The following is a 14666-nucleotide window of genomic DNA, read 5'->3' on the forward strand; positions in this document are numbered from 1 at the left end:
AATAAAGCACGCGCCTATTTTGAAAGCACCTCTAAATAAGTGAACGTGATTGGGAGTAACGAGTAGTTAGTTGTTGGTCATCAAGGCAGCAGTGCTCTCATGGATATGCATGAGGGAATAACCAACATCGGATAAAAACAGTATTTTTATCTAAATGGTAACAAGATGTAATGTCTTCTTATCCACCAGAAAATGACCATTATCAAAAAATGACTACCTTTTCCAAGTTGATTAAATGGCAAATCCCCATTGACCTTCATTTAACGCTCCACTGACTAAGCTCAACTGCACACCTGGTATTCGCTTCACATATTCAGGAAGATTGGTGGCCTGATAAACGCAATTTCTGTCATTAATTGCCTTCCTGAGGCTTGATTGAACTGTCTTTACATTCTTCTGTGTTATGACAGTTATAGGCTACAGTGATCTATGTACCCAGTTTTGGACTAAACCATTTTGTGGCAGGGTGGGTGGGCTGCAGAACATTCTCTATTCTCATCACAGCAGCTCAAATCATTTTCATATAGTTTAAAATGTAGGAAAAGGAAAAAAGCAATATTTCATGACCTATTGATTAATCATGTATGATTTGAGTTCCAGGGCCCTGGATGGGGCACTCTACCCCTCAGGGCCCGCTGCGTTGTCATCACCTCTCACCGCTCCACCACGCCTCTGGGTGTATTAGGCACGGTGCACTAGGAAGCACAGGGAGAAAGACTGGCGAGGAATTGTTCGACTCTAAGGGAAATCTTTCGCCGCAAGTGCCTGCCCTGAAGTGCACAATTAGCGTCCTCCTCCTTCCTCCCTGTTCAGCAGATGGGAGGTGTTCAGTGTCTGGCCTCCACAACCCCGGTGAGAGAGAGAGCCAGAAGCAGAAGGTTGCCAGCCACCAGCACACTGGGCTCTGCTGCTCTGTGTGTGTCTGTGTGGTCTGAAGCTGCCTACGGCCTCATTTTGACTAGCTTCATCACGTCCACCCACAACGCTTCACAGAGCCCGTTCCCACCAGGGCTACCACCAGAGGCAAGAATTTGGCTTTTGCTTTGTTTTTCTGTTAATATGATCCTAAAATCACAGCATAACGCAGCAATCAAAAATATGTTTTATCACTCAGGGAGGCATCCTAGCTAAGGTGGTCCAAATCATAAACTTGAGGTATGGCTGATTTCTTGCCAGATGAAACACTTAACTGGGGTTGTGTTGTGCTTGGGTTATTAATGTATCCTTTCGGATTTTAGGATATTCTTAAGTGAAACATGATACCGCTGTATATAATAAGCAATGCAAATATGTACGAGTGTTAAGTGTTAACGATATAATATAATTTGGAAATCTAAAGAATGAAATGCCAATTGTGTATGATCAGTTTGCTCAAAACCGGCATTCAATACATTTACTGGATTAAAGTATACACAGGTGTATTCAACGCAAACATAACTACATAAAAGAACACAGGCAAAAAAAACTTTTCTGTGCTGTACTCTGAGTCAGTACGGACTAAGTAACATTTGTACAGCCGTAGTGCAACAAATCCTACATGACCTAACCCGCGTATGAAAACAGTCGTTACTATAGCATAACCACCAATCAACAGTGATCTAACATAACCAACGCCACTGATCCGATCCTGTCCAGCTCCTTATCTTAAGAAATAATCCGCAATCTCCTTCAGTCCATTTCCAAAGCTGCCATTGAGGCGCTTGTTACCGTTGGAGGATTCAGTCATAGCCGTGTGGATGGGAAGCGACACGCTCACGCCGCAGAGCCTACCACTCTGGCGTGAAGCCCGCAGGTTGACAGGTCGTGTAACCACTTCTCCCACCCTGGGCAGGGCAGCAGCAGCGGCGGTGGGGGGGGAGGAGGAGTGAGAGAGAGAGGAGGGGGGGGGGGGGGGGGGGGGGAAGAGAGATCTGTCCTAACCTGCATCTCTGTATCAGAGTACACCGCCTTCAGCCCCAACCTTGTTATTCTAACCCAGGGCTGTGACATCAGATCTCCGTTCAAGTTCACTTTCGCAACCGAGAGTCTCAGCCAGCTGCCAAGGCGCGACATTTAGTTCCTGAGCGATGACGCCGCCGCCGCCTCCGCCGCCGCCGCCGCCGCTCTGCTCTGAAGGTGTGGGAGATCTGTATATGGAAGAGCAGAGCAGTGCAGTGCAGAGCCGGTGCTCTGTTGAAGCCGTCAGAGCACTCTAACGCCGTGCGCTGTGTGGGAACTGGATGAACAACGCTGTGAGTCAGCAGCGATGGGACCGGAGAGTCCAGACTGTCTTACGGTTAGTCTAAGAGAACCTCAGAGGACCGGAGAGAGGAGCAGTAACTCACTTAGAGGTAAGGCTGTTAGATCGCTTTCTAAAGTGCTGCGGGGCTCCTGATGCATAATGCTTTGTGTGTGAGGTCCACGGCGGATCCTTCGAAACCGTTTAAGGTTCTGTGGAAAATGGAAATCCACACGTTCTTCTTTTTCACAAAGTTCGATATTTTCCCTGCGTTGCATTTTGATCTCTCTCTCACTACCATGGACTTAATTTTTCCTTTGATTATTGATTTAATCATGTGGTCAAATATTTCAGTTTTCCAAAATGTTTTTGGCATTTCTCCCCTGTTTCTGTGAAAGTACTCGCTGGAGGGTTGAAAGCGCGTTCCAGACAGCCATTACAATTTGCTAATCAAACCCATTTCCAGCACGGACCCGAAAACACATGTTTTTATTTAATTTCGCAAGAAAACAATTGTGCATTTCATTGCTGTGTGTTTCTTTCTTTTTTCGGATGTGATATCCCCCCCCCCCCCCACACACACACACACACACACACACACACACACACACACACACACACACACACACACACACACACACACACACACCCATACACTCACACACGCATCAAGACGCACAGACATCCATACCCCCCGCACACACACAGGTGTACACACACACACTCACACACACACCCACACCCATACACTCACACACACATCATGACGCACGGACATACAGGTGTACACACACACACTCACACACACACACACACACCCATACACTCACACGCGCATCATGACGCACGGACATACAGGTGTACACACACACACTCACACACACACTCACACCCATACACTCACTCATGACGCACGGACATACAGGTGTACACACACACACTCACACACACACTCACACCCATACACTCACACACGCATCATGACGCACGGACACACAGGTGTACACACACACACACTCACACCTACGGTCTGTTTGTGTGTGTTGCCAGGTGCCAGTCCGCGTCCCCGCCACCCGCACTGTGGGGCAGCCAGCCACGGTGCCAGCAGCAGCAGCAGCAGCAGCAGCAGGCGGTGCTCAGCGACCCGGAGAGCTCCGAGAGGCAGGCGGGCTACGTGAGGACGGACGGGCGCCTGCTGGGCCACGCCGCCTGGAGCAGCAAGACCGCCAGCCTGCGCGGCGGCAGCGACGGTGGTCCCCCGGCGGTGGCCGCCGCCGCCCACTTTGACTCCCAAAGCCGACTCACCAAGTCCAAGAGCATCGGTTGCCTGGACAACCGGCTCTCCATCTACAAGCCGAGCGCCCGTTTGGGTCCGCAGGAGGGGGAGGCGGCGGGAGGAGGAGACGCGGAGGAGGACGACGACGAGGAGGAGGAGGAGAAGGAGGAGGAGGAGGAGGAGGCCTCGGGCCGCCGCGGCGTCCACGTCCACAAGCAGCCTCAGAGATCGGCGGCGCTCCCGGGGGGGGGAGGAGGAGGAGGAGGAGGAGGAGGGGAGAGGCTGAACGGCGGGTCCCTGAGCTGGAGCACCCAGTCGCTGGGACCGTCCCCGCACCACCAGGGCCACAAGCGCACCCTGTCCCTCGCCCGGCCGGCGCCGGGCGCTCCCCCGGCCACCATCCGCAAGAAGATCTCGGAATGGGAGTGCAGGCGGGTGTCTCTGCCTAGGATGAGCCTGTGTCTGGACAAGAGGTCGGGGGCCGGCGAGCGCGTGGGGGGCAGCGAGGGCTGCCCCAGCATGCTCTCCTCCCCCTGCAGCGAGAAGACGTTCGACTTCAAGGGCGCCCGGCGGATGAGCACCGCCTTCTCCGACTGCTCCTTCGCCGAGGAGGAGGAGGGGGAGGGGGGGGGCGGCGGTGCCGTGGACAGAGAGCTCCCACCGGGACGCTTCCAGAAGAGGACGGGCAAGGCCGAGGGCTCGGCCGCGTTCCTGCGCTCGCTGTCGGCGCGCAAGGAGAAGTCGGCCGTCCTCAACCGGATCCAGAAGATCGAGCAGGCCCTGAAGGAGAGCCCCGGCCCGGCCGCGCCCGTGTACCTCAACAACTGCTACGCCCTGGACAAGAGCAAGCACAGGTCGTCCCCCAGCGGCGCCGCGGGGGCCGGCGACGACTCGGACAGCGCGTGCGGCGGCGGCGGCGGCGGCAAGCGGGTCAGCGTCTGCTCCGTGACCACCGAGCCGGATACCGCGGCGGCGGCGGCGTCGTCGTCGTCCGAGCGCCTCTCCAAGGCCAGACAGAGGTACAGCGTGATCTCGGTCCGGTCCCAGAGCCCCGAGCCGGCCGAGCCGCAGCAGCAGCAAGCGACGGGGGCCCCCGGGACCCCCGTCAACCCGGTGCCCAAACCCAAACGCACTTTTGAGTACGACGCCAAGCGAGGCCCGGAGGGGGGGGCGTCGCCGGCGTCGCCGGCCAACGCGCCGGCCAACGGACTACTACCTCCGGGGGGAGGCGGCGCCCCCTCCCCCCCGCCGCCCTTGCCCTCCACCCCGGCCCCCCGCGCCGCCGCCGCCGCACGGGGCCCCAGGGCCGACGGGAGCCCCCCCCCGAGGAGACCCCGGGACAGGTGAGACGTGGGCTCTGATTGGCTGTGTGGACCCCCTTCACGTCGCAGGGCTGGGGAGGTTGTTTGTTTGTTGTGTGTTGTTGTTGTGTGATGTTGTGTGTTGGAGCGTTGCGTTGTGTTTTGTTCCGAGCTCAATGAAAATGAAACGAGATACTGAGCCATTTCGCTACGCAATGCAACGTGAAACGGCCGCCTTCTTGTGTAACTCCCCATAAACGCAGCGTTGGCTGAGCCTTTTATTTTTGTTGCAGTTGGAAACGTCCTGACATTTCGTTGTTAGGAAACAAGTATTGCCATGGGTTTCTCTGCCGTATTTTTTATTTGCATTCTTGCTCTCTGTTTCTTGACAGTATGAATATATGTGAATTGAACAGCATTGAGTTAGAGTTGTATACATTATTATAATGAATAGTTATTTTATTCTTTCGTGAGGAAACGGCCCATATATGGTATTATGACACTGGGTAATCTGGTTGGTCATCGATAAGATTAAGCACACCGTGTACACCTTTTATTTAGTTTCCATGAAGGCAAAGAATAAAAGGAATTAGGAACAATCCAAGCAATGAAAACATGAATTCTATCCACATTTTTCTTCACAAGAGTAAATATAGTTTTCAAGCCACTCTAACGCTGACTTTTGTAGACTTAAAGGGAAGCTAGTAAAATCTTACAATCCTTTAAAAACATAATTGCCCAAAGCTGTGTGTCTACTTTGTTCACCCGTGCTAGTGCGTTCAACAAACAGACCCAGACTCTTGTATTGTCTCTAGTTGATGGAGTAAAGGTGGGGCTGATGATATGATGTGCAGGAAATCCTCTAACCATAGCTTTTGTGTTAAACCTTCCATTCTGAACCTTACTTGAAAGCCGAGCAGCCGACAATGGTCCAAATATAGCCCAGTTCCTTTCACTCATATGCTCTCCTCCTGTTCCGTGGCTAAGACGTATGCCAACGAGTGCGTAGTGTCCAACAGGGAACCAGAAATATACCCCATGGCTTACATGAGTAACTTATTGGTTCAGGATCAGGGCGACTGTGTTCTGTGATTGATTTACTTGGAAATTGGACGAAGCAACTTTTAGTATACGAGTATACGCTCTCATCCTCTGGAATGTAATTAGTGGCTTTGAGATCGGGACTGCAGATGAGCTATTAACAAGCGTCTTCGTGCAGGAACTAGAAACGGCTCTCATCCGCCGAGAACAACGTGTGCGTGTGAGGCAGACTCTCAGGGATTTTAATGCACCGTTCATCTAAAAAAAAAAAAAAAAAAAAAAAAAAACAGCAGCAATCGCAGAGCTTGTTGTTTGCACTCCTCTCTGGGTCCCGTTTTTGTCCTGACTCTCTGCGGTTGTTTGTTTGCAGGGAGTCGTGTGAGGCGGAGGATGCCGCCAGCCTGCCCTCCTCCTCCTTACCCACAGAGAATGGCGGCACTGTAACCACGGTGACGCGCGGTCGCCCCTGTTCCAAAAGCACTTTAGAGGAGAACGCCTACGAGGACATCGTAGGTAAGCAAACGACGCATCTCCTCGTTCTTGGGTACAGCACACCTGCCGTTGCCTTGATACTCACGCCTCATACCCACTGTACACGTCGACGGAAGGGGGTGGGCGTGTCCGACGCACGGGGTAAAACACGATCCGCGCATAACGTGCGTATAACGCGATCTGATTGGCCGACGGATCCGTCGCTGCCTGAAAAGTTCAACTTTTCTCAACTTTTTGGACGCGAGAGACGGAGCCGATTTGACGGACGGGACCCACAATGCATTTCGGGAGCGTCCCCATGTAGAGTCAATGAGGTCCGTCGACGGACGTGTGCAGTGGGTACGAGGCGTTAGTCTTGCTGTGTTTGATACGCGGGGGATATCTTAATCTATATCCAAATGAGTGTTACAGACAGTTGGAGATATTTTCATATGTATTCATTCCTCTTGGTTTAATGCTAGATCGCAAAGATGTGATGGGATGATTTCTAGGTTTTGGTTATCAGGGGCAGCAGTTAGGGTGCCGCTTATGCTTTATTCTAATTATTTGCGTTGATATAATTTGTCTCGTCCGTGTCCAATTCATCCGGGGAGTGGATGATGTGCCCAGAACTAGTTGTCTTCAGAATGCTGCCTTTGAGAACAGGCTCAGAGTGTGGAGAGAGAAGCACGGTCCTTTCAAAACATATTATGTCAGGTGAGGGGACAGCGCGTGTTTGGTTTGTCCAGTGGAAAAACCACAAAGAAAACACTGTGTGCTTAGAACGATACCCGAGATGTGCAGTAATCAGGGAACATAAAAAGGGGTTGTAGAAGTTGCATTACTCCAAAGTGAAGAGAACGAAACAAATGTTTTGAAAAGGATTCGATCCGTTTTTACTAAGGTAGTTCTCATGAAATACTTGATACTAACGGATACTACACGCTCTCTCGGTACAACCTCGGCCACGGAGGGAGAGTCCACTCTAGAAAAACAAACTGGGCACTCAACCAATAGGCAGACGGCGTCGTTCGGTGATGTTGATACAGGCATTGTCATTGGATAGGCAACTCCCTATATCTAAATGTGTGGGCGTACAGAAAAAAAAAGCCCTCTATGAAGTCGAGGTTTTCCTGTTATTTGGACTCCGGCCTAGGCATGAGAGCCGCGGAAAACCGGGCCGGACGGCAGCATGTGGCTTTGCTTCCACCAATCAGAATTTGAGGGGCCCGGCTGTTACTCCCAAAAAGATTCCTTCCCACTTTCTACAGTACGGTCCAGCGTCCTCCATCAACACCACCCTGTAGGAACAGAAAACACAACCAGCCCCTTTCAAACCACATCATCAGTAGCCCGGCATAGCTGATTGCTGCATTTTTGTCGTGTTCATGGTTTTGAAGATCATTCGGAAAAATAAACTAAAGTCCTCTGTCGTCAAGAGAAGACGACAGTCGTTGAGCTATCGTTGTCATATTGCTGAGTAATCAGCATTTTCAACACGGAGGACGACCTTTTATGGACAGGATGTGCATCCCAGTGGGCATATACTATGTACACGCTCCCGAGTTCTCAGCACGCTAAAGAGGCTGGAGAGAATGTACAAAGCGCTGGATATGTTTAGGAGTCAAATTCCTTTCCACTAACAAATGACCCGAGGCATGGCGCACAGCACAAGTGCCAGTTTTTCTTGTGTGTATGAAATGAGTGTCAGTTCGAGCAGTGTCTTAAGCCAGCCATCATAAATCAGTTCCCCTAGCTGATGAGACAGTAATACAATAACGTTCACATTGGAAATTTGTTTTCAGGATTCATGAGGAGGAGCAAATGCCAGTTCTTTTCTCTTTCGGTTCACTCCGATCCAGTTCCTTTCAACGCATATTGACCCAACGGGGTTGAACTTGGATATGTCTTTTTCGAGGGCTTTTGTTTCCACACAGTAAATGATGAGAGGTGGTCTGAGCTACAAAGGCTGACAGGGTTGACACTGGGACATGTCAACAAAACCTCCTTTGTCCAGCCACTCCAGCAGTACAGAGTACGGGATCTATTGCAAATAATGATCAGTTCTAGAGACTCTGAAGAGTTCTCGAGGATTAAGTCAGACTGGGGGCCCCGGAGGTGTGGCACATTCCATGGGATATTTTATTAGACTTTTTTTCCAATAAAAATAAACTGCCACAAATTGCTGGTTTATGGATTCCTGGTTGCATGTAGATAGCATTGACTCATTCATTGATTCATTCATTCAGCATAGGTCTGGGAGTTTTGAAAGGGAGGCAGCGTTGAGTCCTATGATTGTACTCAATTGTTGTCAGGAGTTTTTAATAGAGAACAAGCCAGTCCTGACGTTTGCGACAGTAAAACAATATTTCCATAAGTTTTTTTTAATTCTTTTAGATAACAGCCTTCTTTGGTTCGGCCGCTCGAAGAGCAACACAGCAGATAACAGGATGAAGGTTGAGGGGGACGTTTGCAAATGAGTCAAACCCAGTGGGTACGCATGTAGCACTGTGATGTTGCTTTAAACATGAATGGCACCCGAATTATATATATCACATTAACATCTGCAAACCTAGAAGCTAGAAGACAAGGTTTACAGCAAACACTGGAAAATATGGACCAGCGGGTTTGTTATTCTTTGCTGTGAAAGCATTCAGAATCCTAAAATACTGGGCATGCCCCCACACAGATTTCAGTCGAATGTGGTTAAAGGCAGTCACTTCTCAGGATGGAGGCACTCTTGTGTTTTGTGCTGCCGACAACTGTTTACACGAAAATTCTAGCCCCTCCACCCCCACCCCCACCCCCACCACCACCACCACCACCTTTTCTCTTTTTTTTTGCCCAGTGCACATTTCTCTTTGACCACATGAGCGGGCCGAGCGGTGCCACTGTAGCCAGCGCCGCCCCTGGTCATTCCATTGGGAAACCTGATACAGCCATTGTACGCCCCGCTTGTTTCCTTGTCTGGATCGGCCCAGACTGGAGTCTATTGGTTAAACACAGAGGTACAATCAGCGTGTTGCAAAGCTTTGTCCACTCCCTTTGAATGGTGTGCTTGTGTGTGTGCGTGTGTGTGTGTGTGTGTGTGTGTGTGTGTGTGTCCTAAGTGAGAGAAAGATTTGGATGTTTGCAATCAGAGCAGTTGATGAGTACCCTCTGGCAGACCAGCAGCCACAGAGCCCTACCATTATGCCCTGCAGGCTTTCATTACGGCACAGCTTGGGGTTGCACGGCGTTGTGTTACGTTGCACGAGGGTTCAACTCCACCAGACCCTCTCATTCTGTACATCTATCAGCTTCAAATCACACGGCAGCAATCGCCTAGGAATCTCATTACTTTTTTGACACGACCAAACACTCTGTTATAGTCTTGTGGACTTGAGGTTTTACCTCAAACGTTAAATTAACCCAAAGCTGTTCACGAGACATAGCATTGTGCCAGTAGGTGAGTTGTTCAATTCGTTTTTTCCCTTCCCCCGCCCCCTTCCTTATTATTGAGTCGAGTATGGTGGAGCAAAGCCCTGCAAAAAAAAAATATGCTGTTCTCATGCTTTCTTATGATAGGGAAAACAACTTTTCTTTCTGTTTGAGCGCTCGCTCCCTCTATGCGTCTTGATGCCATCTGGCTCTGTTTTTACCCTTCACTGCAGTTCCTTGACTTTCTCACAACCTTTTTTGGACTGTGCCAAAAAAGCTATTCTCAGTGCACATGTCTGAATGAACATGGGCTGTGGTGTTACACAAGAGTTTCCTTTTTATTGACGTTGGCCTGCGCCCAAGTGTGACATCAGCCGGCGAGTTGGTCTGTGATACAGACCAAGCTCTTCCCAGATCTGTTTTCCCTCTCTATCTTTTCAGTATGTAACAAAATGGTTTAATACTACATTCATCTACATATTTCAATTCCGCTGTGTTAAATTCCTCCCTTTGGTGGGCTTGTAAATAAAGAATGAGCGTTGCTCGTGTGATGCCCAGGTGAGGAACCTGGGGAGCAGGGCTTATGGCTTATGGCTAAGGCCTATGGCTTATTCAAGCCTCTCCACCACCGCAAATTCAAAAGCAAAGCACACACTAAAATTAAGCCTTTCTGGCTACTTTACTGGAGTTGCTGTTGGAGGGTTGACAGATACCGTCTAGGTTGGATTGATTGGATCCATGTTAGATGGCTTTTTATTTGCACGGTTTTTATGGATTTCTTGCTGTAAAGCTGCCTTCTCATCACTTCTGTGAACGCTTTTGTTCAAACTCAAATTATGAGAAAGAATGAAACCCGTCTGACCGTGACTTAATTATCCCATGGATTTGATTTCTCTTCAAATCAACTCGGTCTGTGAAGACAATTCAAATCGGAACAATGGAAAGGGGCTTGCAGTAGCAATGGTTATATAAAGCAGGTTTAAACCAAAACAGAGACTCCTGCTGTCTGCTGTCTGAGGATGTTACGCTTCCCAGTTTGAGAACAAGTGTCTCAGAGGATGACCCGGAGCATCTGTGCAGTCCATTGAGCAGTGCCGACTGTGTGCATGCCTGCGCCGTGATTCACCAGGAGTCCAGTTGTTTTTGTTCTGAACGGAGGCGGCTCCAATCAGGCGACTCCAGACAGCTGCAGGGGACTTTTAGAACCTCTCCATGTGTGTGATGATTTGTCACCTATCCTGCCCTCTGGACAAGCCTTCACGGCCTCCGATTGCCTTGCCTCTCATCGTCCATCCCGTACATGCTTGTGGAAGTGGTGATCCCTTACACGCCTATAAAATGAATTTCCCAGCCTACTGACCTGCTCCACAGAAAAGGAGAACCCGTACGAGGACGTGGACCTGAAGCGCAGGACTCTGGTCCGGAAGTCGTGTCTGTTTCCAGAGGGCGACCGGTCCTGGAGCTCCATGGAGAGGAAGCTGAACTCTCCACCTCAGGTACAGCCAGCTGGGAGCACACAGGTTCTTCTTTTGTTTTTTTTTGTTGTTGCGGTGAACACAAAGGCACACAAAGCTTTTACAGATAAACTTCAGTCTCACTGCAAAGAGTTTGGCATCTGTTCCACCACAGGAAGCAGTTTGATGTGTTTAGTCCCGGTGAGGTCTCGGACAAAGAGCCCCGGCTCTCAGAAGAAAGAGAGAGAAAAATGAAAGCATCTATCCCGGACCCAAAAAAAAAAAAAAACACAAATTGAGAAATGATTTCTAGAATGCCGCAGAAAACGTTTTTTGAAGCTAATAATGTCATGGAATGTCACTGTAACGGCATTCCTGAAACGTGAGCTGCACAACACATGGCCTCCACAGAGACATCTGCGTCTTGTCGTCTCTCTCATTAGTTGCCATTAAAACCCAGCAGCAGTCAGTCTCTGCGCCTCTCCGACCCCGGGGACAGGAAGAGCCACCGCTCCACCCAGCTGTCCAAGCGCCACAGCCACGACGAGATGCTGCTCCTGCCCTCCGCCAGTGTCCTGATGGAGGACGGCTACTCCAACGCCAGCGACTCCCTGGTCTCCCGTCGCCACCTGAGGATCCCCAAGGTACCGGCCTTACGGACCCTCGTTCAGTCCGCGTCGCCGTCACGTCACAGCCGTCGCTGGAGGCCCAGCAAGGCAGCAAAGGGAGGCAACTACAAATAGGAGATTACACCAACCATCCAAGTGATGCCGTCTTAGAAATGTAGTATATATATATATATAGTATAGTCTGTTGTTGGTATGGATAGGTTACTTTGGGGTTTGTCATGTACTTGGTGGAACAGGGGATTGATCATGTGACTCTCTTAATTAGTGAGCGAGTTAATTAAGAGAGTTATTGTTTGACCAGACACAATCCCGTAGATAATGGAACAGTAATGTAGTTAAGTTGATGCTTAACAAACACTTTCAAGTATGAGATGACGGTTACTTTATCCCGAAACCTTATAAAATAAAACATAATAGCCGGTGTAATAACACTGTTGTTAACGATCAGATTGAGGGCCTATTGGCTGTCTCACATACGAATGCCGGGCGAAAGCAACATGTTGTGCACTAATGAGCATCGCTAGAGTGGTGACAATAATTGTATCATTAAATATGCATGCATAGGCCTAAAGGTATTGTTATATATAGGAAGGCTTTTAGTTTCTTGGTAGTCTTTAAGCCGTTGTACGTTTGTATGTCGTCTTGGCAGCTTGTACAGAGAATCAACTCCATTTACTGCACTAAACGGGGAAAGAAGCGTCTGAAAAAGCTGTCCATGTCCAATATGGAGACTGCGTCTCTGCGAGGTAAGGACGTCTGGGTTTCCCTCTGTCCTCGGGCGAGATGAGTAAATATTTGTTTTCCAGTCTCCCACAAGGAATTCTGGCTACGCACTTCTCCTGGCATAAACACAGAATGTCTCCTAAACCGTGGAAACCTCCTTGTCTCCGTTCCGCTCGCAGATGACAACAGCGAGAGTGAGAGCGACTCGGATGACAGGTTCAAAGGTAAGAGGTCAAAGCAGGCATGTGAACTCCCAACGTCTAGCGGTGAGGTGTTACATTCTACACGTGGACCGCCGTGATTCATGCCTGTGGCACATTCAAATCCTTTTAAAGTGCGAGAGTTGTTTTCCCACTCAAAAGAGTCCTCCAGAGAAAAGTATTTGCGTTGCAGCTGGATTAGCGCTAAACTACACAAGGGTGTTTCTGACCGGATGAAGTTCAAAAGGCAGAATGTGTGCAGAACGTTTACCTTTGTGTGCTTGTATATGAACGCCACAAAAAGGAAGTTCTGAAAGAGTTGCTAATAAGAAGGATTTTCATTGGTGGTCCTTTTCTTTCGGATCAATTGATGGATCATGGGGTCTATTCATTACTGCATCGCATTACCACAGCTCAAGCGATTGGCTTGCTTTGTCTGACTCTTCAATTCTAATGATCTGAAAGAGAAAATATAAACGAAATATTAGCACGCATGGAGGTTTTTTTTAGTTTTTCTTAATCAATCCCAATCAATTAACCGACTTCCAATCAATCAATTATTTATTTATCAATCAACCAATGCAAATCCGAAGCTTTGACTCCACACAGTGAAGGGAGGACCTGCCTGTCGTGTCAACACGTGCCATGCGTGTGTTTTAACCGTTGTAGCCCTTGTTTCTCCAGCCCACACCCAGAGGCTGCTGAAGCTGCAGTCCATCCTTCGCCGGGCTCCTAGCTACCGCACTTTGGAGCTGCAGCTCATCGAGTGGCAGGAGAGGGAGCTCTTTGAGTACTTTGTGGTGGTTTCACTGAAGAAGAAGCCCACCAAGAACTCATTCTCCCCAGAGGTCACCTATCAGTTCCCCAAGGTGAGCACAGGACAACCCTCACAAACACTGGAGAATACAAAAACCTGGTCGTACTCTGGGATTGGAACATGCAGGACTGGACACCCGGTTTTAACCTGTTTAACTGGAGTTGTTTACTGTTTACTGGAAATACAGGCAAATACAGACACAAGAGAGTTTGGCGTTCGGGGCACTTTGGACCAATTAGGAGAGTCATGAGACAGTCTTTCATCTTAGACAGATCAAAGCGACAGAGAAAAAAAAAAAACGAAAAAGGCAAAAGTGCCTCAACGGCGATCTTAAAAAGGATAGAGTTGTCAAACAGTACGGTTGGATTTCGTACGGCTGTGACTTCTTCGACCGACCGGCACTCGTTTACCGTAGTGGCCGTACACAGTCTCACGATATGACGACCGTTGCCTGGTGTTAAACCGTGTGCCTAACCTGGTATTGATTGTCCTTACCAATTGATTCCCTTTAGTTTGTCACATCATCATTACCATTCGGTTTTCCATGGAAAGGGGGAACCGAATGGTAATGATAATGTGCCAAACGAAGACTTACTGAGGCTGATAAAAAGAGGAGCAGTGTCCAAAGTGTACGACCGCCCAGGCAGTGTCACGCGTTTCAACACATTCATTTTGGACAACATTTTTTTTTAATTATGAATGAACAAATATACAAAGATCTACAAAAATATGTTCATACAATATTTTCATACCAAACAAATATGCTCTCCAAATGTACTTTAGCCGCAGAGGATGCTGGCCAGGAGCAACATTGATTATTTTATCTGGGTCTTGGGTCGGGAAAGGTCTTGGGAGCCTATTGTAAACATTTGCTACACTAAGGCAACTGTTTTTTTTTTAATGGCGTACATGGGGTTGGTTATTTATAGATATCCTTTTTAAAGGCTATTTAAGGGTGAGTTAAGCAGTATTGTCCCTTGGGAGCCATAGGTATGTCGTGAGCAGAGACAAAACACAGTGTGGGATGACGTCAAGGTTGGAGGAAAGGGAGGGGACCGAATATGTGGGGTTGATGAGGTTGCCGGGGGAGAGGAGAATGTGAGGGGGGGGGGGGGG

The 14666-nt window shown here is 49.1% G+C and overlaps 1 protein-coding gene across 1 annotated transcript in view; it reads left to right on the forward strand.

The window, feature by feature from the left end:
• Window positions 1-14666, forward strand: part of dennd2b (DENN domain containing 2B) — a gene marked incomplete at its 3' end in the record, with an annotated part of 33606 nt that overhangs the window by 8291 nt on the left and 10649 nt on the right. Inside the window, exons 3-9 of the mRNA XM_084476384.1 lie at window positions 3269-4837; window positions 6207-6349; window positions 11099-11223; window positions 11625-11825; window positions 12460-12556; window positions 12713-12757; window positions 13418-13602. Of these exons, the coding sequence (XP_084332510.1) occupies window positions 3269-4837; window positions 6207-6349; window positions 11099-11223; window positions 11625-11825; window positions 12460-12556; window positions 12713-12757; window positions 13418-13602 (2365 nt within the window). The remainder of the gene's footprint in view (window positions 1-3268; window positions 4838-6206; window positions 6350-11098; window positions 11224-11624; window positions 11826-12459; window positions 12557-12712; window positions 12758-13417; window positions 13603-14666) is intronic.

This window comes from Micromesistius poutassou (assembly GCF_964030765.1).
Source record: "Micromesistius poutassou genome assembly, chromosome: 12".
Classification (NCBI taxonomy): domain Eukaryota; kingdom Metazoa; phylum Chordata; class Actinopteri; order Gadiformes; family Gadidae; genus Micromesistius; species Micromesistius poutassou.